Source organism: Camarhynchus parvulus, chromosome 24 (assembly GCF_901933205.1).
Source record: "Camarhynchus parvulus chromosome 24, STF_HiC, whole genome shotgun sequence".
Classification (NCBI taxonomy): domain Eukaryota; kingdom Metazoa; phylum Chordata; class Aves; order Passeriformes; family Thraupidae; genus Camarhynchus; species Camarhynchus parvulus.
In genome coordinates, this window is record NC_044594.1 from 2,071,227 (window position 1) to 2,097,359 (window position 26,133).

Sequence of the window (26,133 nt, forward strand, 5' to 3'; positions counted from 1 at the left end):
ACTTTTATTTAAGTTCTGTGATCAGTCTTTTCCATCTGCAAGAGCTCTGGTGTCAGTGCCACCAGCACATGGAACAGAACCCGTGACATCTCACCCTGGTGACAGGAAGAACAGCTCCACCTTAGAGGTCTTTCCAACCTAAATGATTCCCTATCCTACAACACCAGTTCCTCCCAGCCCACTGGATCCCACTCCACCAGTTTCCAGCTGGATTCGCTCAGTGATCCACGCCCAGCAGCGCTGCTGGATGGCTCAGTCTCCAGAGCAGGGATGTCTTAAAGTCAATTGGCACCGTGTCAGCAGGAGAACACCTTCCCTGGCCCTGATCCAGCACCTGCAAGCTCCCCCCAGGCATGGACAGCCTTATCCTGGAGCAAAAGTGAGGATTTAGCCCAGGGAAGTTTGGGAAGAGCCATTGGCTGTGTTTGCCCAATGTAGGGAAAAGGGAGGGAGGAACACGAGCCCTGAATCAGAACCATTTCCAAGCACACATTTGTAAAACCAAAGCAGTGGACTCACTATTTCTTACTCCAGGGCTGTCCTTCAGGGTTTCCCCTCCTTTTCCTCGGGCACAGAGGAATTTGGTGGTGTGTGGCGAGTCCCTCTTGCCGTTTTTTGAGATCAAACCAGCTCTTCAGGAGAGGCAGAGAGAACCAAGACATTCCTAGACTAAACACCTGTGCTGGCACAAGTCAAACTACTGCTTTGAACCGAGGCTTCTCCTGCCTTTTACCTTTTCAGGGAGGATTGAAATCCTTTTGCTTTGCTGCAAGCCCACTAAAACCCTTTGTGGCAGACTTCTGTGGGCAGCTGAGATTCAAAGCTGCACAAGGCAAGCAGAGTTTTTCTGTAATGCTGCAGTTTGTATCCCCTGCCTTCCCCTTGCTCATCAAAGCATCTTTGTCCCAGACATGGGCAGCAGAGAAAACCACCTGCAACGTGTTCTCAGCCTCCTCTGGCAAGCAATCATTTTGTCTGGCTTCTTTCCCCTCGTGTCTGAAGACCTGAACATATTCCACTTCTCATTTAAATTCCTGGATCTGTCTGAAACCACATCAGGTGAAGGCTCCAAATCAAACCACGGTACAGGCAGAGCTCTGCTGTTCCAGGCATGCAGGTAGGGAAGCTTGGAATGGGTTTTTTTCTTGCTTTTTCCTCATGGTCAGTGGTGCTGGGTTGATTCCAGGACATCAGAGACCCGTGGGGCTTCCAGCACCTCCTCAGCTTTCCAAAGAGAGGGAGCAAAGGCAGGTTTGGCAGATTCAGCGTGGGGGAAATGTGGTGGCTGTGCCTTCAGTTCAGAGCACACCCAGTTTCCAGCTCCATGGTAACCCAAGGTGTGTTGGGGAGAAAACCAGAGAGGAAGATGCATTTTCTGATAGAGACCTGGAGTCCTTTGGTGTGAGGGAACAACCAGCTGAATCCTCTGGAGACTGGCAGAGGAAACGTGACTACAAATGATTCCAGAAAGGTTTGCGTCAGCCAGGACTGGCAGGATGGGGTTGAAAAGTTGTGTGGAGCGCTCTGAGGCTGTGTCCTGCTGATCCTCCCCTGATCCTTTGGGAATCAGGCTGCTCCACACACCAGCACGTGGCAGAGCTGCTGCTGCCCATTCCAGCTTGGCCAAAAAAAACGCATCCAAAATTCCCCTGCACCCGCTCCTCAGCCAGCCAGGCACCCCCGGGTGGCTCAGCTGATGCCCCCGCCCATCACTCAGTGGAGTGGAAAACACCTCTGCAGGTGCAGCAATTCCCCCACACGCCTTGTCCTGCTCGGGCACTGGGGAAGGGCTGGGAAGAGCTGGGGGTGCTTTTTGCCATTCAGGGGGATCCATGCCCGTGGTGTGATCCCCCCCAGGGCCATGCTGCCCGCCTGCCCAGGGTGTGAACCCCTCTCCCCCGTCCAGATGTGTCTGTCAGCCTGCAGGGAGGCAGAGTGACCCAGATGTGCAGCAGGGACAGGCAGGACGAGGCTGCAGGTGACAGGGGCACAGCAAGGGCAGGGAACAGGCAGAGCTGCTGAGATCCAGCTAGACAAAGAGAAACGGGTGCCTCAGTGCAGGGGCTGGGCTGGGACACCTGTGTGGTCACACGTCCCCTGACAGGAGCTGTCGCCTGCTGGGGGTTCCATTGCTCACCTGTCCCAGCAGCGCTGGCAGGTTTGGGGTGCCTGGGCAGCAGGGGAAGGGTGTGGGGCCCACTCTCCCTCCCACATGGCCTCAGCTCCAGCATCCTCACGTTTTCCAGAGGGATTTTAGTGCCTGCAGAATGCCAGGGTTGCAAAGCGAAGGAAATTCCCTGAGCCAAAGCCAAGGAAATGCCCTCTGGCCACAAAGCTTTGTCCCCTTGTTAGAACCATCCCAGCCTCACCCCTTCCATGCCACGGGTGAAACAGATGGGAGTTATCCCTGAAACCAAGCTCTGAGGCAGGATGCTCATTCCTTGTCCTCCTCTTCCTCTTCTTTGCTTTTATATACATTGAAGTGTATATCGATATTTATATTATTTTTTCTCTAATACGAGTGAACACAAATGTGATGTGGAGATAAATTCCCTTCTCTAAAACACTTTGTGGTCACAGGAATGTACACGTTTGGATTTACACACCCACACACATTCCAATATCAAAAAAAGGTGTAGTCCCAAAACTAAGATGCTTTTATAAAAGTTAAAAGGCCAAATTCCTCTATTGGCTTTTATCCTTCATTAAGAGCAAGGAGATTACCTGAAATCCTGATTTGTTCTTCATATTCTGCCTGAGTTAATTTTAAAATTCCAATCAACAGATACGAGGAAGAGAAGGGGGAAAAGCTCGTGGGGGGCCACGTTAGGCTTTGGAAGGAAAATTAGAGAGAATGTTTTTCTTTGTAATTATTTTCTCCTTTGGGTTTCAGGTTATCAGACCTGTTATTTAAAGGATGCTTTCTCCAAATGTGTTGACTCCAAAATATGTCTCCTTTAAAAGAGTCAATCCAGGAGATTGGGAGTGGGAGCAGGAAGGGAAAAGGACAGAAACAAACCGCCTAAACCGTGTCCTGATCTCTATTTTTGGGTTGGTTTTGAGCATCTTTCGTTATAAGCATCTTATGATTTGGTTCAGCAATCTTGGCTGTTCAGCTCTTCACAAAGGGGGATTCGCTATCCCCACTTCCAAGGGGGAAAAGAAGCAGGGGAAAAAACAAACAAACAAACAAAAAAAGAAATAAAAAGCCACAGGCTCAGCTTTGAGCACTGGCTGTGCTGTAAAACCTCACGGAAGCTGCAGCGGGGGCTGGGGATGATCCACGCACGGCGGCTACTCCGGCGTGAGGAGTGCAGGAATCAACACAGGGGAAAACCTACGGACGCTGGACTGGGCTGGGCACATGCCATCCACCACAGGGCAGCTGCCACCCACAGACACATGCACGCACAGAGCCAGGAGGAGAACAGAAAGATGCAGGTACCGGAGAGGACGTGGGAGAAGGCAGAGTGTTCCCTTGAGCGTTAGCAAGCCAGGCAGACACTTGGAACTAATCATGGCAATTGCACCCGGATTTAAAACCCAATCAATAGAATGAGCAATGGCAAAGGGAGGGGAGGGCTGGAAGGCCTTGGTTGTTGAGCGACAGGAGAGGTGAAAACCATGAGTTTCTTCATTAGTTTTGTTTTTTTTTTTTTGCAGTGTTGACACTTTAAACATACTGTTCCTTAGGACAGATGTAAGGAGCCCGGGAGCCGGGAGGTGGGCAGCAGAAGGAGATGTCGGAATGGTGAGGATAAAGATCTTGTGGGAGGTCTGACAAGGGGGCATAGACATGAGGGATCTTCTCCAGATATCGATCTTCATGTGAGTAACAGCGGGTCAGGTAATCACTCGCATTCGATATCTCTGAGTGACACTTTCCAAAGTTCTGCAAGTAGAGACAAAAGTCAACGGGTGAAAACTCCGGGATCCACGGCCAGAAAACACACACAGCCCTTCAGCTCCTTGCTGAGGCACACAGAGAGCAAGCAGGATGGAATATTAACCAGTTTACAGAGCTCGCTGCTTCAGGAAAATGGAAACCCAGGTGATAAATCCTCACGCTGCAAAGTTTCTGTCTCGCTGCCTGAAATACCCAGATTGTTGATGAATATGTATGGGCTGGGCATGGTTTGTCCCTTGTCTGTAAATACTCTGCTCTCTGCACTAAGCAGCCAGCCAGAGGAAGGGCAGTTTATTCCTACGCTTTCTAACCTGAGTTTTGGAAAAGCAGTGCTTGAAGGCATCATTAATCCAAGCCAGGCCTGTTGTGCTCTTCCATTTAAAGGGCACATGTGTCCTACCAGGGGCTGGGGATGCAGAATGAGGGCTTTACCTGTGTGAACAGCTCCCCTTGGGCTGGGTTCTGTGGGTCAAATCAACCACAGAGAACACAAAACCGCTTCCAAACCCGAGGCTGCTCTGTGGGCCCCGTGCTTTTCCCTCTGTGTGTGGATGCTTTGCCCTGCTGGGGTTGAGGGAGCATCTCTCCCACATCCCAGGGCTGCGGCTCCCCAGAGGGTGGCAGCAGATGGGAAGGATTCCTCCCTGCTCCCAGACCCGTTCCTGCTTTGGAAACCCTGCAGGACGACCCAAGCAGGATGGACATTTGTTTTTGAAACCGACCTGCTCTCAGGGCGCTCACCAGGAGATAATTTCTTCTCCAAGAGAGAGCAAACAGTGCTGGAAAACGTTTTGATGCTTGTGGTTTGAAGCAAGCAACTTGCCCTTGAGTCCTTCCTTGTTCCCTTTCAAATTCCCAGGAACAGTCAGTTTAGTGGAAAGGACAAGGGTTTGGCCCCCAGGAGAAAACGCCTGAAGGAACAGAACAATCCATTCCAGCTCCTGGATGAATATTTCACCAGGATGCTTTAAAAATCCAAAATCCTATGGAAAACAAGGTGTTGACAATAATTTATTGATGGCTCAGACTGCTGGGAGAGGCACAAAGGCAATTTTGGGAATAGTCTGGCTGAGCCCAGTGAGGGAAAGTTTGCCTGGGCTCCAGGAAAACAGCAGCAATGCTGAGGTCAACCTCATTTTCATCTCCCTTCCACTGGCAAAACTGTTTATCCTACAGACTGAGCTGTTAAAAGTCAGTAGTGGAGTTGCTGTGCTGGGATCCTACATTTGGGTGGGCCTTTCCCACAGTTTTTGTCCATTTTAGCATTTTAATTGCCAAGTAAAAATGTGGATAAGTGCAGCATTAGAGCTCTTTAACCAGAGGAGCCCAAACCAGGGGCCATGAAAAAGCCTCGCTGACTCTACCTTAACCTTAAATAAATGTTTGCTGTTCTTCTGGCAGCCCCAGCTGATAAAAAGAAGTAAAAAGGGGCTCATAAATTGGGAAAATGGGATGTTTAAAGTCCTCTCCCTGTACAACCTACTCGTAAGAATTGTCACACTCAACAGAATCCCTTTCCACACATGGAAGAGGGAAAAATCTGTATTTAGCCATGCTCTCCTCCTGCTTTAATTTTCTGGGTTAAGCTAACCTGAAAGGGAAGTTGTCTTAATTACAGAAATTTAGTAAGACAAAGCAAGCAAGGGGGTTTCTTGTCATTTGTTATCAATGAAGAGGGAGGGGAAGTTTCTGCGCTTTCTGAGAAAAGCAGAGGATTTGCCAGTGCTGTGTGCATGGACAGAAAGGTCTCCTAGGAGAGATCCTCAGTTAACAAAAGTGGAAGCTGAGCCGGGTGTGATCAGGTGGCAGCAAAAGGGGCTGTGAGACACTTCTACAGGCTGCCTGTGACAATACACGGGGTCAGCAAAGCGTTTTTCCTCCTGCTTATCTGCCAGTTAATGTGGCTGTGAGACAGGGCCCATGAGGCACTGCCAACGCCACTCAGTGCAGCTCTGTCAGCACTTCTGTTTGCACAGGTGAGTGCAAACAAATCCTTCTTTTCTTGCTGGCCCCTCTTTTGTGCTCACTCCTCACAGGTGGGGTCAGGGCAGGGCAGCTGGAGAGTGTCAGGGCCAAAGGAAGAGAATTCCCTGTCTCCTTTTACCTTTCCTCAGCACCTGAGCTGGGGGTTGCTTTGCTCCTGCTTTGTTCCCTGAGCTCATTTGTGGAGCGGCAAAAGGGAGGAGAACAAAACCAGCCCGGTGTTTTCGAACACATCTCGCAGCCGGTGCCCTTTGACTTCCTTCCCCAGTCCCACTGTGACTTCTCCCCAATCTAATTTATCTTTAACGAAGTTTGAAATTAAATTAGGGATAATGAACTAATTAAATTGAACTGGCACACGATTCTACCACCTTCCCCCACCTGACTTCTCCCACTTGCCTTTGTCTCCAGCATGACTCCATGCAATTCTTCATTATCTGGGTTACATCCTCCCCTCTCAGTTTTATTTCCAAGAGCTTGATTAAAGGGGATGTCAGCAATCTATCCATTTCAGACAGCCTGGCAGATTACCTTTAAACAGGCTTTATTTGATTGAATTAGGGAGCTTTCATTTCTGCCATGACTTTAACTCAACCCTTCTCCGTCCCTCCACACCCAATTCCATCTTTCCTTCTATTTGCAGAACATCTCTTTGGGTAGCAGGAGGTGTGAGGCAGATGACCATGTCCTGTACTTTTAATCATCTTGGAATAATGAGTTCCTACTGGTCTGAAAGTGAAAAACTCCTTCTCAGTGACCTGAGGGTTTCTCTCCTACCGTTTTTGGGAAATCTGAAGATTTTACAGGTGAGAGTTGGACGGGTAATGGTTTCCTCTGCTTGGCCAAGCTCATGGCAAGCACAACTTTGCACTTATGGAATGCGTTCACCTGTGTTTTCCTGGCTGGGGAAAAGCCCCTGCTGCTCAAAACTCCTGAAATTTTGGGCTGCCACTACCCCTGACCCCCCTCATCTGTCGCTTTGGGATTTTGGGCTGCAGCACAGGCTGATGGCCAGGAAGGAGCAGCTCTGTTGAGTGACAGCATCACAAAGCTGCTGTCACACTGGGGAGAGGCTGAGGGTGTTGGGGCACAGAAAATACACTGGGAATCCAAAAAAAGAAATATTTCCTCCTGGGGTTGGGAGCCTCACATCCTCTCCTCCCCTGCGTCTGAACTCCTACTTGGGGTATTTGGGGGATTTTTCCACTGCCATGTATGGCCATGATTTTAGGGATATCTAGGAAGGTTCCTGCTCTCTTTGGTGCTTTATCTGTAAGGGAGTTCTTGGATAATCCCCGTCCTGAGTAAAGAATGAGCAGGAACCTGAGCTTGGGCTCCTGCAAGGAAAGAACTGAGGACAAGTGGGACAGAGGGACTCGCCCTTGGGTTCAGGAAAGAAAAAGATTGATCAGAAATTCCCAAAATGCAGAGCAAGGACCTGTGGTGAGGGATGCATTCAGACACATGCAAGTATTAATTATGCAGAAAACTTGCTCAGAACGTTGCATTCCTTCTCACAGCATGCTTTTCTCTCCCCCTGCTGCCTCTGGTACGTACCTGGTCCATGTTCCTACAGCAGCTCACACCATCAGTCATCCCAAACATTTCCCTCCTGGCTGTTTCTCCCCCAAATCCCCCTGTCCACCCTTTTGGAGTCAAGGCAGGGCTGATATCCTCATTTAAAAATGGGAAGCTAATAAGGAGCCGCCTCTTTGCAATTTCTCCTGCAATTTGGAAATTTTGCAATTTTGCAATTTCTCCTGCGATTTGGAAATGGGAATATGAACCCTGGTCACTGATTTGTTGTGTTCTTGATTCCAAGTCTGACGGTTTCCAGCTATTCCTGCTGCAACAGGGACAAGAAATTCCCAAGCAAAACGGAGAGCTGGAGTGTGGGGAGGTGAAGGGGGAGGAAATAATTAAAAAAGCATAAAAAAAAATTAAATTGCCCTGATCTATGGTGTGTCTTAGCAGGGAGATTACACCTTCAAAGCACCATATGACTGGCTTTATTTTTACTTCAGAGAGACTGGGAGGATTTCCAAATTTGGATTTGGAGGATTACTGTCCTTTTGCTGACAATAAAATTCCCCACCCTGGGGAGGACGAGGCGAGACCTCCCAAGATGGATTAGGGAGCTCTTGCCTTGTTTGGAGCAGCGGGAGCAGCCCAAGAATCTCTTGGGAACAGGAGGTGAAGACACGAGGGAGAGGGGCTGGTTTCCACCACCCCTTCCTCAGGGCTGGAATTCTCATCCCAGAGGCGATGGAGGTGCCTGGGAGCGCAGTGACAAACAGAGCCCCACAAGGAGACAGAGGGAAGGGAAAAGCAAACCCATCCAGAACTTACTGTCCACTCTCGCTCGTTACGTCTACGAAGACCTTGATCCTCATTCTGGGAGCAGGAGTGGGTGAGACACCACAAGAGAGAGAGGTTATGGATCTGCTCCGGCCCAGGCTGCTGCAGACACTCACCTAGGAGGGCTTTTGCTACACCAGGGGAGCTACAGGGCTGCTTCCAGCACGGGAACACCAGGGAGAACAGGGACAGAGCAAACTGGAGCAGCCCCTGCACCCTCACCATGGAGCTCCTCAGCTCAGGGGGACACTGACCAGGATTGCCCAGGGGGGCTTTATAAAAATGCCATTTTCCTCCTGCTTGTCCTCCTTTCCTTCCTTCTCTCCCAATGATCCAATGGCCTTTGTCTTCTCCAAGATGTCCCTTCCTGGCCCCAAGCTCCTGCTTCTCTTGAGCCTCCTCTGATCTACCCGGGCTGACCAGGAGGCATTCAAGGATCTCCAAAGCACCTCTCCATTTGCTGACTGCCTTTTCTCCTCTCCTCTCCGTTCCCTTCCTTCAAACCCACAGATCCTTTCTGCTGCTGGAGAGGCAGCAAAACAAAGGGGAAGGAGCAAGGCAGAACCTGGAGTCACCACAACCTCAGGAGTGAGGGACAGCTGGAGCCAAGGACAGGGGCACCAGTGGCATTTCCTTGGCCAAAAACTCTTGGAATCATCCAGAAAATGTGGGAGAGATCTCTCCCTTTCAGGGACCTGGTGGCTTTAATAACTGAGAAAAAGCTGTGATTATGGGGCAAAGGAACATAGGACGAGCTGAAGTCACCCCAGTTTTAGTGTTTTTTTCCACTAAAAACATCATCATTCAGATAGTTACTGGAGATGGTCCAGAACAACCAACTGAGTCCAAATCACTCCCTGCCACAGGACCTGAGCTTGGAAGACTTGGTGACACTTGAAAAAGTCCAGAGAACAGGACTCAGTCTGTGTCTAGTTTTGAGAAGGAGAACACCAAGGAAAATAATCGCTCCCTCTCTCCTGGGCATCCAAACTTGCCACCTGCCCCAGCCTCAGCCACACCAGCCCTGTCACTGTCACATGCACGGTCCCTCTCTGCCTGTCTCTTATCCACGGAGTCTTTCAGCTGGGGGAACCTTTAGGTGCTCCCAAATTCTGTCACATCCTCTCCCACCTTGTTCTTTCACACATGCACATATGCTCCATCTTCTCTAGAGTTACTTCCACATGCACACAAGCCTTTCTTTTTTAAAGTTTTCCTTTCCATCATTCCCTTGTCCTGGGAACAAGGAGGGAAAAGCCCTCTTAGCATCTCTGACCTTCTGATTCCTCAGAAATTCCCTCAACCAGAGCAGGAACTTCAAACCCACCTGGAGCAGGGGGGCCAAACCAAGCCATGAACCCTCTCCCCCTGTCCCACATGCCTGGCTGCAGGAAGCAAAGGGAAACACAGCAAAAAGAGCATGCAGAGAGGCAAGGCAGGCAAAGGCATTCTGGGCAGCACCCCCAAAAAACAAACAAAAAAAAAAGAGAGACAGAAAGAGAGCAGGAGAGCAGGCAGGGAGGGACAGACAGACAGAGCGCTCCAGAGGGAGGGAGGAATGCAGGGAGGGGGGACTTTGAGGGGTGCAGTGAGGGAGGCAGAGTGTTGTGGTGAGTACCTTGAGGCCAGAATCTGAGGGGAAAGGGCCTAGAGTGACATGCGCTAGCGAAGGTTGGGCTGGATGGTTGCATACTCGACTAGGTCTCCTCCTGCATGGATGGAGCTCCGAGGGCTGGGTGACACAGCCAGAGCCGACGTGTCCAGCTCTGCATACTGGACATCACAGTCCTTGTTGCCAGGGTTCTGGAGAGAAGAGAGCAGCAAGGCGGTGGGGGGACACGAGGGAGGAGTGGGGGGCAGGAGGGGAGTGAGGGCAGAGGGGCCGTGCAGATGGTGAGGGGTGAGACAGGACACGGAGGGGGTGAAGGGGGAAGAAAGAAGAAAAAGGGTGAGGAGGGAGGGGAGGAGTAAGAAAACAAGGGGGGAGTAAGAAAAAACAGTTAAAAAGAAGGAGGTGGGGAGGTAATGAATAATCAGTCAGGTAAAATCCCAAATCAAAGCAGAAGTCACAAAGGTGCTGCTCCCCCAAAAGCGGAGCTGAGTGACCCAGCCCTGGCTGGCAGCACTCCCAGCCACTGCCCCTTTCCCTGGGGCTGCTCCCAGCACCATCTCACTGCTCTGCTCTTCCACTGAGCCCCTCTGGCACCAGCACTGTCCTTAGCTGGGGCTGGGTCAGTGACTTCAAACCTTACAATGCACCTGAGCTCTCTGTTTTAATCCCAGAGTTTGGGATTCGCTGCAAACTCAGGTTTGGGGAACATGAGCGAAATTCCTTGGTTTGAAATTCGGGGTCTTGGGAAGGAGATACCCGGAGGGAATGGCTTTAAAGCCAAAACTCCAAAGGCATGGCCACAGGGGAATGTCACTGTTCTGCCCCAACGTGGTAAATGTGGAGTGCTGAAGAGCCTTGTTGAACACAAGGCTTGGCTGCACAGCTTGGCACTGCAGATTACCTCTGCAGCACGAGTTTGTCATCCTAACAGGGTCTAAGAGATGCTGAAAGCATCCTCCTTTGGCATGGAAATATTTATGGGTATTCCTTCACTAAGCGGCCTTATCAGCAAGGACTGCATGAATGGAATATTATCCAATTTGTCTGATCGTTCCTACCCAGGCATCTTTCATGCAGATAATAACGGGAGAAGCCTGGAAGGCAGGGTAGCCCAGAGCTTGTGGCTCAGGGGGGAATAAGGATCACCAGGAGGAGCCTTGGTGCCAGCAGCCATGGTGTGAGGGGGGATCCTGGCTTCTTGCCCCGTGGAGTTTCTTTAATCCTCCCTTTTGGGGCTGGTTTCAGTGCCAGCATTAGCCAGGCATCTGCTGAGCCTCTCTGAGAGGAGAGAGGCGTCTCCTCCAAACAAAACAGCTTCCCAGCCTCTCTCTCCCCTTTCCAAAATGGCTGCGCCGCTTGGCAGCGGTGCAAAAGGTGTTTAATTTGAAAGTGTTCCTCTCCTCTCCGTCTGGAAGTGTCCTCAGCCACCCAGCAGCTGTGGCTGAGCCGTTTTTAGGAGTTTATAGCCCTGTAATGAGCTGGTTGAGTGCCTGTTGCTGGAAGGGGCCTTTCACTCCGTGATTATCTCTGCCTGCTGCGCCGGCCTGTGCCAGGGCTTGGCTCCCTGCTCTGCCCCTCAGCCACAGGGACGAGGGGAATGAAGGGGAACGGGGCTGCAGCAGCATTTCCAGGGCTCAGCCAAGCTGGGGGCTGCAGGAGCAGAGGGCTGCAGGTCGCCTCTGTCCTGCCCTTGGTGGCCAGCTGGCAGTGGCGAGTCGTTGGCATGAAAGCTGCACATCCTGTGGAGCCTCTGCTTCGTGTCTGGACCCGGAGTTTGGGCATTTAGGAAAAATTAGCAATGCCAGCTCCAGTCTGAGACCTAAATCTAGGCCTTGCCGAGCTCTTTCCCTCTGAATTTTGTGTCTCAGCACCTCCCCTACTCCTGGAGGAAGCCAGACTAAGTTTTACCTCCTCGTTCCTATCCTGCCTACTTTGCCTCACTCCTCTCTGCTTCCTTCCCACAGGAGGTGCTTTCTCCATGGATTTCCCCTCCTTTCTCCCACTCCTGGGCTCGCTCCTGCTCTTTTCTGCCTGTTTGGAGCAGAATTTATTACAATATCAATAATGTGCCTTGTATACAAGGCCCAGCACTGCCTCACGCAAGCGCTGGGTGTAAATCATCACCATCGGCACCCCGGTAATTGCCCTGCAAACCCAGAGAAATTATTTGGCTGTCTGCAGCAATGAAACTTCCCCTTCTACCTGTGCAAATGGGCCCTGCTGACACGGACACTAATCATAGCTCTGCTCCTGCACTGGCTCTGCCTCCACCTCTCTCAGGCTCCTGCTGCCTCTCACACGCACACGGAGCACCCACAAAAGCGCTGGCAGAGCACACCTGCCTTCACCCACACACCTGGAACACCTGAATCACACTGATATCCTCACTGTCACCCCAAAAGTGCTCAGAGAAAAGCACTGCAGGCAGCCCCCACACCCCTACACCCACCCCTGCAGCCTCAAGCGTCCGCACCGCTCCCCTTGGGCATTCTGGGGCTGTCAGCTCTCTGTTGGCTTCCCCACAGCCTGGAACCCCAAGAGCACAGATTCATTCATAGCTCTGCTCCCTCCTGCGGGTATTCTGAGCCTGCAGACGTGCCCCAGCCTCTCCCTGTGTCCTGGTCCCCTGCCAGCACACGTCCACACGCACAGCCCTGCACACCCTCTTGGAGGTGCCTCCTCCACCTGCCTCTTTTATTTTCTGCTGGCACTTCTCCCGTTCTCCCCTCCCTCACTTTTGCCATCTCTAATCACTCCCTGACTCCCATTCTAGCGCTGTGAAATCGTCCACCCCAGGCAGTGCCTTTCGTGCCGCCTCGCGATAAATCTGGTTTATCCCAAATTACGAGGTTTTGCACAATTCATTCAAAGCTGAACGCACCCGCCCCGTTTTCCTGCAGGATCTGCTCCCTTCCACTCTCATCTCCTTCACTCCCCTCCCAAGCCAAATCTGCAGATGAGGTACAGGCAGAACAAGAATATCCTGCCTTTCTGCTGTGCCTTTTGCTCTCAGGGATCCCAGAACCACAGAGCAGTCACCGCATCTGCATTTGGAGCAGGTGGGAGCAGGGCTGTGCCAAAGTGAGCCTGGCAGGGACCTGGGATGTGCTTCCCTCCTCATCCTCCAGCTGAGCCAGCCCTCAGGTGAAGGATTGGGCAGGTTTTGCTCCATCCCATGGTGGTTTTGGACACCACTGCTGTTCCCTGGGGCTTCCCACTCCTCAGAATCCCGCTGTGACATGAAAAGGAGGCTTCTGCAGAGCTTTAAGGGTGAAAAAAAGTGATGCAAGTCCCTTTTTTCCCCTGCAGGGAGGAAAGCAAAGCTTGTTCCTTTGCAAAGCGTGGCCGGACAGCACAAGCCAGCCCTGGCCTGGCTGAGGCAGCACGTCCTGCCTGTGAGATCTGGGCAGAATCCAGCAAAGTCAGCACTCCTTGGCAGCCAAGGACACCCTTGTGTCCCTTGCCAGCCCCGAACTCCATCAGCCAGCTGCCTGCCCAGAGGATGCAGCCATTATTTAGCAAGGGATGGGAGCAGGCTGCGTCCTGCTGCTGGGGCAGGGAGCCAGAGCACGGCGCAGGTACGTGCTGGGCGAGCCTGCTGGCACTGCCAGGGGCTGCCAGGCAGGCTGGCCAGGGACAGGGCTCTGCCACAGCTGTGCCAGGCCCGTGCCAAGGGCTGGAGCCCCCCAGACACCTCGTCCTTGCTGCAGAGCCAGTTCTTGGTGGGCCAAGCGATGGGAGAGCTGCACGGGTGAGGAGCAGCCGGTGCCAGGCGTGGGACATGGAAATGCATCTTCTCCGGCCAGGATTGAGAGCAGCAAACTCTGTTGCCATGGTTACGGAGCAGCAACCCATCAGGCCCCATCTCACATCACTAACTCTGCCACTTAATTAACTGACTGCTCGTTATTTCCCGAAATGAGCTCCTCCGTCCTCCTGCTTGCCTGAAATTCAGCTTTCAGATGCTTTCCAAGCAGTGGTCTCGCTCCAACGTCCTGTGTTTCATCTAAAACTCAGCAAGGAGCAGAAAGAGCTGGGGAGCAGCCCCAGGACTGAGGGAGGGCTCCAAGGAGAAGTTTTCCCTTAGGGATGAAGTGAATAGGATCAGCACAGAGCTGTGGCTTTTGATTTCCAGTGCCCTTGGCGTCTGCCTGGCTTCAGACTTGTGCCAGGCAAAGGTCACTGAGCCCTGTCCTTCCATTGTCTGCACATGGCAGGGTCACACCAGGATGAACTGGGCTGTAATTAGTGGTGTTCATAAATATCTGGGCTGATATTTGTGCCCCTTTCTCCAGGCAGGAGTTCACTCTGCTGAAGCACCGGGCTGGGTGTGCAGTGCTCTGAACTCCTCGTGAGGAGGAGTTTGGAAGGATTTACATTAGGATAATTGGTCTGCTATGGATAAAAAAGCAGAGCGTCCCCATGCCATGGGGTGAGGGAGGGAAAGGATGCTGTCCAAGGCCTGGGACTGGGATGGTTTTGTGTTTTCTCATCAAAAACTCTCTCTAATCGTACCTGATTCCTGTTCCCTACACCCTCCCATCTAACATTTCCTCACTCCTTGCAAACCAGCCTTTCCCATGTGACTGCCAGCATCTCCTCCTGACCCTTAATCTCTCCCCGCTGCTGCTGCCTCACATTAACATCTCCCCATCTGAGGCTGAACAAATCCACACTCCAGAAAAAAAAAAAAGAAAAAGAAAAAGGGTTTAAATAACTTGTTGTTGTCAAGTGAGAGTCAAACGCTGGCACGCTCTGCCCTGCAGATAATTGCTTTGTGAAGCTCTCACTGCTGCATCCCTCAGCTGCAAACCCCAACAGGGGCTCCCTGCAGGAGCTGAGGAGTGCCCAGGGTGGGGTAGGTGGGTGGCAGGTACAGAGTTTGGGGTGGGCAGGGCATTTTACCCATAAAGGGACAGCTGTGGGATCTACAGACAGCTGAATTAGAGCTGAGATCAGTGTGGAGGCTGCTTTCCTGCAGGACGGGATAATCCCAGGCTGTGCATCTCTCTTTTTTAGGGTTCTGGGTGCCGAGGTGCCAGGCAGTGCCACTGCCACCCTGTGCTCCTTACCAGTTTGTCACTGTAGGGAGAAGGCTCGGGGGCTGCCATGTCATAGTAGGGAGTCTGCAGAGGGAACTTCTGGGTCTCCTCCTCGTGTTTCATGTTGTCCAAGTGAACAACCTGGAGTCGGGGAGAGAAGAGGGATGAGAAGAGAAGGGATAATTATCCTGTGGCGCAACTTGGGGCAAGCTCTGCTTCAGGTGGCACCACAACCAGACACCAACCCCTTCAGACTTCAGTATCCATCAAAGAGGCAGAGCAGAACCCAAATTACAGCTTTTAATTAATGCTAGATTGGGAATTCTGGGGGACAAGTCACAGAGCCACAGAATCATAGAGTTATAGAACAGTTTGGGTTGGAAGGGACCTTAAAGATAATTTAGTTCAAAGCTCCCACTAGACCAAGTTTCTCAGAGCCCCATCCAACCTGGCCTTGAAAAATCTTCACTTTCTGCCTCTCAAACTCAATCCAGGAACATCCTTGCTCTTGCAACCCCCATTTCCTACAATCCAGGCACGGTGGACCCTGCTTGGGATCAGTTTTCCACGCCAGAGGCAGGAATTTGCAGGTTTTTACCTGGATGTCTTCTGGAGTCAGGTGGCTTTTCATGTCCTGTTTCCTCTTTGGTGGAGGGGCAGGTTTGTGGGATGGAGGGAGGTCAATCCTGCAGGGAAAGGAGAGGCTGCTGAGCAGAAAGCAGGAGAAAAGGTTCTGCTGCTGTGATGTGCCCAAGGATTTGATTGTGTTTGTCACCAAACTGCCAATACAATCACATAGATTATCCTCAGGAACTCCCCCGCGCCCTTTGCCTCACCCCAATTAGAATTGTTAATGGAAAATAAACTCCCTCCTAGCGTTGTGTCCTTATTCCAGGCAAATCCCAGTGTCAGAGTGCAGATCCTGAGGGTGCAGCTGTGATACCTGCTCGGGAGTGGCTGCAAACCATCCCTTGGGAGGTGTTTGTGTCATGGCTGTGAGGTACCAGGAAGTGATAACGAGGTAATTGTCACAGACATCTTTTATGGAAAATCCTTTCCTTAGGATTTTTTCCTCCTGAGAAGCTGAGAGGCCTCAGGAACAAAATGTAAGAAATGGTTATCTGCTGCTGTGGAATGCAACAGGTGGATCTGTGATTGGTCTCATGTGGTTGTTTCTAATCAATGGCCAATCACAGCTCAGCTGGCTTGGACAGAGAGCTGAGCCACAAATCTTGTTATCATTCCTTCCTATTCTATTCTTAGCTAGCCTTGTGATGAAACCTTTTCTTCTATTCTCTTAGGATAGTTTTAATGTAATATATATAATAAAATAATAAATCAAGCCTTCTGACACACGGAGTCAGATCCTCATCTCTTCCCCAATCCGAAAACCTCTGTGAACACGGTCACAGGTAAGGCCAACCCCAGCCTGGCATCTCTCTGGGAATGGCTCCTGTCTGCAATAAACAGCCCTGTTTGCAGGCACAGCTCCCCAGGAGGAGTTTGAGGCCTCCTCACGGACCTGCTCTGCCAGGCAGGGACATTTATCCCTGACCTCGCCAAGGATCAGCTCCTACCCCAGAGCACAGGGATTGGCAGCCACCATAATCCCAGCCTGGAGACTGTCTCTGCACATTCTGTTCACATGCACAGATGTGTCTAATCCTTTTACAAAACTTATTAAAACTCTGATCCACTAATTAGCTGGCTGCCCCCCTCCCTCCTCTCCGTGCAGACTCCACCAGATCCGATGGAGATGGGCGCCTTCCCTGGGATTCCAGCGTGGGACTGGAATGTGCTGGTGGCAGGGAGGGCAGAGCAGCTCCCCGGGGCTCTGTAAAACATTGACTTCATGGCTCTGCACAAAAGAAATGCTATTACCTTCGGGATCAGCCTCCACAATAGACGCAGCACCTCGGCAGAGCTGGGCACGGCTGTGTTTCTATTCTCAGCTAAAGTGGCTCTTCCCTGCGCCTGGTGGAGGGCCATTGTGGGAAGTGGATTGTCAGAATGCATCTCGATCACAGGCCCGCTGCTGTTGATGCAATTTCACCTTGTGGTGCTGGTTTTTGTTGTTTGTGTGCCTCTCTGCCTCTCCTGCCGCTTCCCCCGCTCCTCTCCCCTGCCTCTCCCGCTATCCTCCAGTGCCCTCTCTCAAATGGGATTAAATGGAGCACAAAATGTGCCCAAGGTGGAACAACAATGAGGTGGGGGCTGGGGGAGCATAAAAGCAACCTCTGGGTGCTGGGCTTTCCGTGCGAGGTGGGAAGGGAGGGAAGGAGGGGGTGAAGAGCTGGTGCAGGGTAGAGCTGTTCAGCAGAGCCGGGGCTGAACGCTCCTGGAGAGGTTCCTGCTGCACAAAGTGACCTCCACACCTCTGCATTCCCTGCCTGGGATCTCTGCTGCCCTGTGCTGGGCAGGGCAAAGCCCAGCTCCAAAGAGGAGCCCCTGTGGTGGCCTCTGGCCCTGCTGTCACCCACAGGTCCCAAACTGCAGTGCTGGTGGATGTGAACCCTTCCCAGATGCTTTGGGATGCATGCAGAGGTGCTCAGGGTCTATCAGAAACCCCTCTCTGATGGCAGGATGGGATTCAGTCTCATTCAGGAGACTGAAGCCTTTGAGAAAGGAGGAATAGAATCCTCCTCTACCCATGGAAGGGGACAGTGGCACTGAGCCTCTGCCCCAAGGTTGTGCCACAGCAATCCCAGCACCTGGTGGAGCATCCCTGTGCTCCAGCCCCCCCTTCAGCCTTGTGCCAAGAGCTCAGCAACAGGACAGAGCAGCATGGGAAGCACCAGGAAACCCCAAGGGAGGGAAGTCGATCAGAGGAACGAGACAGAAACAACAGGAAAACATTTTCCCACCAAATTTTCCCATTGTGCAGGTAGAGGAAGGGCAGGAGGAGCTGTCCCCCGTGCCCACAGCAGCTGCAGCCTGGCTGGGCAGCGCTTGTGCTACTCACAGGTCGTTGTCAGTGTCGGAGCGGCTCTTCTGCTGCCGCCTGTAGACGATGATGACGGTGATGGCCACGCCGATGATGAAGACGGCGGCGATGACGCCTCCCACGATCCCGATGATGCCTCCGGGGGCACTCTGAGGTAGTGGCTTGTCTGCAACACACAGGGAAGCACAGGGGACAGGGTTAGAACAGCAGAAATGCAGCTGGGGTGGCGCCGGCACCACCAGGGATTCCTTGGCACACCAGGGAGCAAAGGTGAGGATGAGTCCCAAAGATTTCCTGAGTGTCCCCATCCAGCAGCTCCATGGAGAGAGCCAGATCCTATTGAAATGCACTGCTCGGAGCTCAAGAAGAACAGAAATTGTGGCAGGGGACAGGGTTAGAACAGCAGAAATGCAGCTGGGGTGGTGCTGGCACCACCAGGGATTCCAGGAGCAAAGGTGAGGATGAATCCCAAAGCTTTCCCGAGTGTCCCCATCCAGCAGCTCCATGGAGAGAGCCAGATCCTATTGAAATGCACTGCTCAGAGCTCAAGAGGAGCAGAAATTGTGGCTACAATTGTGTCTCCAAGAGTTAAACACTTCCTCGCTCCGCTCTGCAGTTTCATCCTCAGGTGTTTTTTCCTGGATCCGCTTCCCTGCCTTTGTTCAGGCCTCAAAGGAAGAAGGGTTTAGGGAAGAAAGGTGCTTCCAAGCATTCATGTGGACCTGCTGCTTGATACTGTTGAAGTATTCTGAAAGCCTTCTGCTGGGCTTTGTCCCAGCTCCCTCACTGAATTCCTGGTGCTGCTGGAATGTTCTTAAAATGAGCTAAGGAGCAATGCTCAATAGACTGAGGTGGAGCAGAGGTTTGTGCACCCCAAATCATTCCTAAAAAAGATGTCCTTGAGTACAGGATTTAGGGACAGGAGGGAGATAGACCCAATCTTGCATTTCAACCCCTGCTCTGTGACCTGGGCCAGCTCCTTGGTGACAAACATGGGCCTCATCCAAAGGAAACCCATCCCGATGGGAAAGCGCTTTGAAACCTGCGATAAAAGGATTTAATTTGCTCTACCTTCCAACCTAATTAAACTTGAAAACTAGCTAATTGGTACTTTGTACTTACAACTCAGGCAGTGATGAAAGGAGGAGATAATTGGGATGGAGGAAGAAGGAGGAGGAGGAGGAAAAGATATTCAGGGGAGGGGAGCAAGACAGGGATGAGGGAACAAGGGGTTTGTAGGACTTGTCTGTCACATCTAATTTTTGTACTTTTCTTAATGCCCTGGCTACTGGCTGCTCTGAGAGACCAGATTGGGCTAATGGATCTTATTCTGCAGCAATTTTGGCTTTGGGTACCAGAATCTCGCCTAAACTACCCATCCCCAAGGCTTTGGAATTAGGCCCGCTTTCCATGTGCAGAGCAGTAAAACAAAATGTATGTGGCTATAAAACATCTGCACACATCCCCAAACCACACAGGATGACGAATCCAGGACTTTTGAGGGTGAAAATCCTGCTTTTTACTCCCACTTCACCTCCATGGATGCAACACTTGCTCATCCTGTACTCCCCCCGTGCCGGGTGCAGTCTCAACAGGGATCATTTCCAAGAGAGTGGATCATTTGTGCTGGATCATTTCCAAGAGAGTATTCCCAGATCTCCCCTCCCAGCCAGCCTTCCCCAGCTCTCAGATTCGCTGCTGCCATCCAGGAGTGAGCTGAGGTGTGCAAACATCTCCCTGGGAGCCCCCCCTGCCCTGCTCCATCCCCAATTGCACCAAGCGCTCCCAGCCCCACGCTGAGGAATTCACCCTGCGAATTGCTCTGACGCCGATGCCCCATTCCCATTCCCACAAAATCCCGTTTTTTCCTGCCACACTTTGACACTCCATGGGTCAGCATCCCACCCTCCCCCTGCCTCCCCTGCTCCTTAATGTGAGCTCCAAGCTGTGTTTCTTTGGTGGCAGGATGCTGGAGCCATCAGAACCCACGGCTGGCAGCCACTTTTCTTCTCTTCCCTCCTCCCTAAGCCACAACACCTTGTAAATAATATTTGTGCCTCCAGACAGCTCTCTCACAGCTGACATCTCACCACGGAGCCTCCCCCCGCCAGGCCAGCATTCGGGATTGTGGCTGTAAAGAATGTCCCAGTCACTTTGGCTGGGGCATTCCCGTGATGAATTGGCCCCTGATGGCTCTGGGGATGGCAGGGACCGAGCAGAGAACGGAGCAGGGAACATCAGCCTCCTGCTGCTGCCGTAAATCAGGAGAGTGGAGGGGGGAAAAAAGGGTGGAAGGAGAAAGAGGGAAAGGAAATAAATAAATAAAATGGATCTCCGGGCGCTCAGGTGAGGCTGGGTGATAGCAGGAAGGGGCTGAGAAGATTTAGAGGTGGGGGAAATACAGCAGGAGAGGGAGAGGTGAATGCAGGGCAGCCAGGGGAGGAGGGCAGTGAAAGAACGAAGGAGCACAAGGAGAATTGCGGATATTTGGGTGTTTATGAGGGTCCCTGTCCTTCCCAGGCTCTCTGTACGAACATCCCGGGGTCAGAGCCCATCCCAGGGCTGTGTGGCCTCGCAGGGACAAGCACCAAAGCATGGCACAGCCCTGTGACAACAAGCCCTGCCCCTGCACGCGCAGCTCTCCTTGCTGGGGACAGTCTGAGCCACTCCAAGGGGCTGGTCACGGCTTTGCAGGGGTCCAGGCAGGGAGATGGCAGAGGTGACAGCGCTAATTGCTGGCAAGAAGAGGAAACCCCAGGAGGTGAGGGAGACAAATGAGAGAAGAAGGTCCTGAGAGAGCAGGATAGAGGAAAATGAGAATTAGAGAGGTCTTCCTTTATGCTTGCTCTTTCCTCTTACTTTTTTTTTTTTCCCTTTTAAATTTTTATTTTTTCATCTCTATCCACTGTTTATGTCCCCCTGGGGAAGAGTTGTGGTTGGAACAGTTTGGAGGGCACCACCAGGGCTTTTCTGGAAGGGAGGGTGGCTGCAAAAAGGGACGTTTCAGGTCGAAGGGGAGAACACCAGAAGAGCCTCAGGAGATGCCCAGCAGTGCCAGATGAGGATTCAGTTCCACTGACAGGGCTTTTGGGCAGCCCTGGGAAGATGTTTGCAAGGCTTGTGAATCAGGATCAGAATAAATTGGCAAGACAGCTCAGGGGCCTCCAGACAAGAGTGGGAAAAGGCTTTGCCAATTAAGAATGCAAACCCCCGTGCTCTGTCACGCTTGAACAATTTAAAACTCTCCAAAAAAAGAACCAAATTAAAAAAAAAGGGGGGAAAAAATAGAAAACAAAGTTTGTGTGAAGCGGTTGGCAGTGAGGCAGGTACCAGAGGGGCTCAACAAACAGCTCAGCCTTATCTGGATGTCTGAGGGCTGCTGGGAAACTCCCTGTTCCTGCTGGAAGCTGAATTAATTCACAGCATTACAATAAAGGAGAAAAGAAGGGCGTCCCACCCCCAGTCTCTCTCAGAGTTGTTTTGTTCATGACTTTGTTCTCCCACGGCTCTTCTGGAGAGGGAGGCAGGCCCGGGGAAGGGAGGGAATGGTTATCTCTCCGTGGAGCATCATTCCCAGTCACCGGTGCAGCGTGAGTGCCTTCCTGAGAGGAGCCACCAGCAGAGGAGATCTGTGCACAGCCAGGCCAGGGACACCAATCTGAGGGGCTGATAGCAAATTCCCCAGTTCTGAGGGGCTGGTAGCAAATTCCCCAGTTCTGAGGAGCTGGTAGCAAATTCCCCAGTTCTGAGGGGCTGATAGCAAATTCCCCAGTTCTGAGGAGCTGGTAGCCAATTCCCCAGCCCCAGAGCCCAGTTCAACCACATTCCAACCTGCCAGCTGCTCCCAGATCCCAGGGAAGGAGGGATGCCACTAGCCATGGATGTGTGTCCTGTTAGCCATGGATGTGTGTCCATCCAGCCATGGATGTGTGTCCCATTCTAGCCATGGGTGTGTGTCCATCCAGCCATGGATGTGTGTCCTGTTAGCCAGGGATTTGTGTCCCCCCAGCCATGGATGTGTGTCCCATTCTAGCCATGGATGTGTGTCCCTCCACATCTGCCCTGAATTCAGCCACCTCAAGGAGAGCCTGAGCCCCATCTCACTGCTGAGGCACTGAGCTGCATCCCCCAGGTGAATCTGGAAGCTGGGCCAGTCTCAGGGCTGGTTTACAGCACCTCTGAGTGGAGCTAATTTGGTCCAAGAGAGCTGCACACCTTCTCCTGTCTGCCCCCTGCTAAATCCAACCTGATCCCTCTTTCCTTCCCAGCAAACCAGCACAACTACACACAACACCTCTGCTCCGAGATCTGCTTCACCCATAACCAGCTCCAAAGCAGGGTTCCCTTTCCATTTACCACCTCCCCACAGTGAGCAAATCCCCCTCTATTTCACAGCTGGCTGGCCAAGGGGCTCAGCTGTGCCTTGGCAAGGGATTGGGATCCTTCTCTTTCGAAGCCCCTGCAGCAGCCAGCCTTGCTGGATTTAATGCAACCTCAGCCCTGCTCAGAGCATTCGCAGCAGAGCACCCTGTGCCCAGCCAGTGCCAGCCTGTCCCCAGCCTGGGTTGTCACCGTGACCTGGTGGCAGGAGACATTTGCTGGGCTCTTTCTGCCTGCTTGTCCTTTGAGCAAGACAATGAGCTCAGATGATGCATATTTATAATGCACCCCACCTGACACATTCCAGGGAGCCTGAGACAAGTTCACAGAGCTAAATTAAACTGAGTTGAAAAGCTTGGCAGAACAAATACTTCCCTGGCTTGGTTCTGAAGGCAGGAGCAGGATTGGCTAATTTGAGACACGCTCCAGCAGAACACACACCCCCAGGCACAAGCTGGTTCCCAGCCTTGTTGTGATGCCTTTTGTTTGCAAAGGGTTAATGGAAGGCTGATTCCCAGGAGCTGATAGGGCAGAGGGGAGGATAAACAGAGGCGCTGGGGGTTTTAGAGGGATCTGAAGTCTGAGGGAGGAGAGTGGGGAGGGTTTCTCTGGGGGCTGTGTGCGTTCAGTGAATCCCTGCCAGGGACAGGCAAGCCAGGCTGTTCGCCATGGATGTGTGTCCCCCAAGCACCCGGAGGATGAAAGGGATCAAGGAGGGCAGACATGGCTGGGAAAGCTGCACAGCAGCACTGGACCATGGGTGCGAGAGGCTGAAATCCTACAGCCCTTCATCCCCTGCGTCCAAACCCTTCACAACCCTTGCTTTGATCCTGGTTTGAAGGGGAGAGGAGAAGGGGAGCACAGCAGCTCACTGTGCTCCCACCTAGGCCCCCTCAGACCCTGCTCCAGCTCAGACCCTTCCCTCACTGCAGGTGGAGGTGGTCAGGCTGCACTTCACAGTGAAATTCCACCCTGTGCAAACACAAACCCACGTTCCACATCGGTTCCTGGTTTGCAGCATCACTTAACCCCTGGAAGGATCCAGACCCAGCTCTGTCACCAAGGGCTGCTCATCTGGGGAGAGGAACAGGAGCAGCTGCACCTCAGCTCGGGGAGCAGGAGTGGTTTGGTTAGGAAAGGTGATTGGCAGGCTTTTCTGAGCAGGAAGAGTGCCTGGGCTTCACTTGGAGACAAAAGCACCATGTTAGTAATTCCCATGCCAGTTATGTAACCCCAGCAAACTTGTGCACATGCCCAGGGGAAGATTTTTCTCCTGGGCAGGGACTTTGTGATGTGATTTTCAATATTATAATGAAGATAGCTCAGCTGCAGGATGCGTGGACCTTGAATGTTTTGCCACACAGACATCCATCACAATCTTGATTTAACACATCCTTAAGGCTTGCTGGTTCCGGGAGGTCCTGGAGTAAGGGATGCTATCAGCTGTCTGTTCCACTGATAGACAACATCTTCGTTTACCCCATCCTTAAAACTTGTTAGTTCCAGGGTGTCCTTGGCTGGGGGATGCTGCCTGCTCCCCTGATTAGGTCTCCTTTCTTCCTGATTAGGTTTGAAAGCCCACAAAGATCTGACAGCAGGGAACATCCTGACTCGAGATAATCTTGACCTATTCCGCATTTTGCAGCAGAGCCAGCTAAAGGTTAAGCACCAAAACGAAGGCAGAGCTGCTCTTCTGCCTCCGTGCCCTGATATAAGTCAGATGGAATTTTCAGAGCCGTCACAGCCTCTCCCATCGGGCTGTTTGTTGATGTAGCTCTCACTTACACAATCAGCCACCACACAGGCGAGTGCCAAGGCATGGCTGCGATCCTGACAATGCCTCATTTGCCTGGAAATCCCCCTCTGCACAGGCTGGGCCCCCAGAATGTGCTGCTCACCTCCCACACGGCCCTGCTGGGCCCTGCACAGGGGTGCTGGGAGCGTCCTGCTGTTACTGTGTGTGTGATGGGGACAAACCCAATGTCCCCAAGGCTGCTTAGGCAAACACATGCCCTGACCCCTCTGCATTGTCCTTTTTCTCCCTCACACAGGTGGGAATCCCTCTGTCCCTCTCTAATTTCCCTCCCCTGAAGCCCAGAAATCTGGGTATCCCCTGGGTGCTCGGTCCCAGCACAGCCATCCCCCTGTCTGGGTACTGCTCACAGCATCCCTGACCACTTTCCTTCCTTCTGTCGTTTCTGCCAGCCCAACTGGCACTTTGAGGCTTTTCAAGCCTCTCTCCAGCCTCTGATGAGGTTTTGGCAGAGCCTGGAAGTGCAATGTGTGGATCCAGCCCTCCCTGGGGTGCCTGCTTTGAAGTGGACACTGGGATGTGCTTGGCTTTAGCTGGGATTTCACGCACATTCCAGCAGGGAATGGCTTTGCCATGCAAGGCTCTCTCCACTAATGACCAGTTTGTCCCTCTCCTCCCCTCCACTGCAGGAAGCACCATCCTTGGTTAAATGACATCTGGTTAAAGAGCTGCTGGCCGCAAAAACACGTCTGGAATGTGGCCCTAGCCCTTGGTGACCTCCCTTTCCATGCTGCCAGTGGCCACTGACAAGGACGGGGTTTGGATGCAGCAGTGGGAGCAGGGTGTGAACGCCTGGGGTCCAGCAGGGATGAGGATTCTGCAGAGCTCTGGTGGGAGCTCCACCACAGATTCCTCATCCTGGGCTGGTTTTTGTTCTCTGTGCTGAGGATTCTGCAAAATTTTGGTGGGAGCTCCACCACAGATTCCTCATCCTGGGCTGGTTTTTGTGCTGAGCATTCTGCAGAACTTTGGTGGGAGCTCCACCACAGGTTCCTCATCCTGGGCTGGTTTTTCTTCTCTGTGCCCCTCCAGCAAAGGGGGCAAACACGGCCTTGATGCCTCTAATCCACCCCAAACTCACCTGCCCTCTGTCCCTGCCAGCCCCACAGACCCCCCTGCCTCCCAGAACCAGGATTTGCAGGATGGGAGCACCCCAGCCTGTTTTGGGGAGGAAGATGAGCCCTGGAGAAGCAGGGAAATGTTCTCTGGCATTTCCTCTGCCTCGCAGCCCTTAATTTTAGTTCTGCTTCATTTCCTTGCAGCTTGGCAGAGTAATGAACAATCAAATCCCTTTAGTAATTTATTTCTTCTGCCGCACAGTTGCGAGGAGGTGATGACACTTGAAATTGCCTCTCCTGGAGGGATGGAGGGGCTGGATCCTGCAGCCCATTACACCAGGATGTTCCTGTCCTGCTCTCAGCAGCCTGCCCAGAGCGCAGCAAACCCATGTTCAGCCAGAGATACAGCCCTGCTCCCTTGATGAGTCCATTAAGGTCACGCTGTTACAAGCAGCCACCAGATGAATTCTGTCAGATAGAAGGCACAGGAACTGCAGCTCAGACTCTCATCATTTGTGTTAATAGAGTTAATTTGCTCACCGATCCCCAGCAGCACTCCTGGGAGCGTCTCGCTCCGCCTGGCCGTGTGCCCCGGGCCGTGTTTGTCTCCCGTTGTTGCCGTGGGGGTGTTCACAGCTGTGCCCTGGATGTCTCCAAAGGATGAGCTCACCTCCCTCTGCATCCGTGCTCAGGGAGCCAGGACGGAGCTCAGGGCGAGGAGGAGCTGCTCTGCTCCCCTGACACCCGGCCAGGAGTGCAGGGGCAGGGAAAGGGGGACAGTCTGTGGCCATGTCCACAGGGGTCTGAGGATGAGGGAAGAGACGAGGATCTGACTCCGTGTTTCAGAAGGCTTGATTTATTATTTTATGATATATATTATATTAAACTATACTAAAAGAATATAAGAAAGGATTTCATCAGAAGGCTGGCTAAGAATAGAATAAGAAAGAATGATAACAAAGGTTTGTGACTCGGACTCTCTGTCCGAGACAGCTGGGCTGTGATTGGCCATTAATTACAAACAACCACATGAGAC

The 26,133-nt window shown here is 52.3% G+C and overlaps 1 protein-coding gene across 1 annotated transcript; it reads right to left on the reverse strand.

The window, feature by feature from the left end:
* On the reverse strand, positions 1 to 25,779 carry LOC115912979. Its single transcript, XM_030964787.1, has 5 exons — positions 25,638 to 25,779; positions 17,865 to 18,012; positions 15,501 to 15,588; positions 14,933 to 15,043; positions 1 to 3,892 (listed from the first exon to the last, which is right to left on the reverse strand). The coding sequence occupies exons 1-5, from the start codon at positions 25,777 to 25,779 to the stop codon at positions 3,674 to 3,676; spliced, it is 708 nt and encodes a 235-aa protein (XP_030820647.1). The 3' UTR covers positions 1 to 3,673.
* Positions 25,780 to 26,133: the final 354 nt, after the last annotated feature.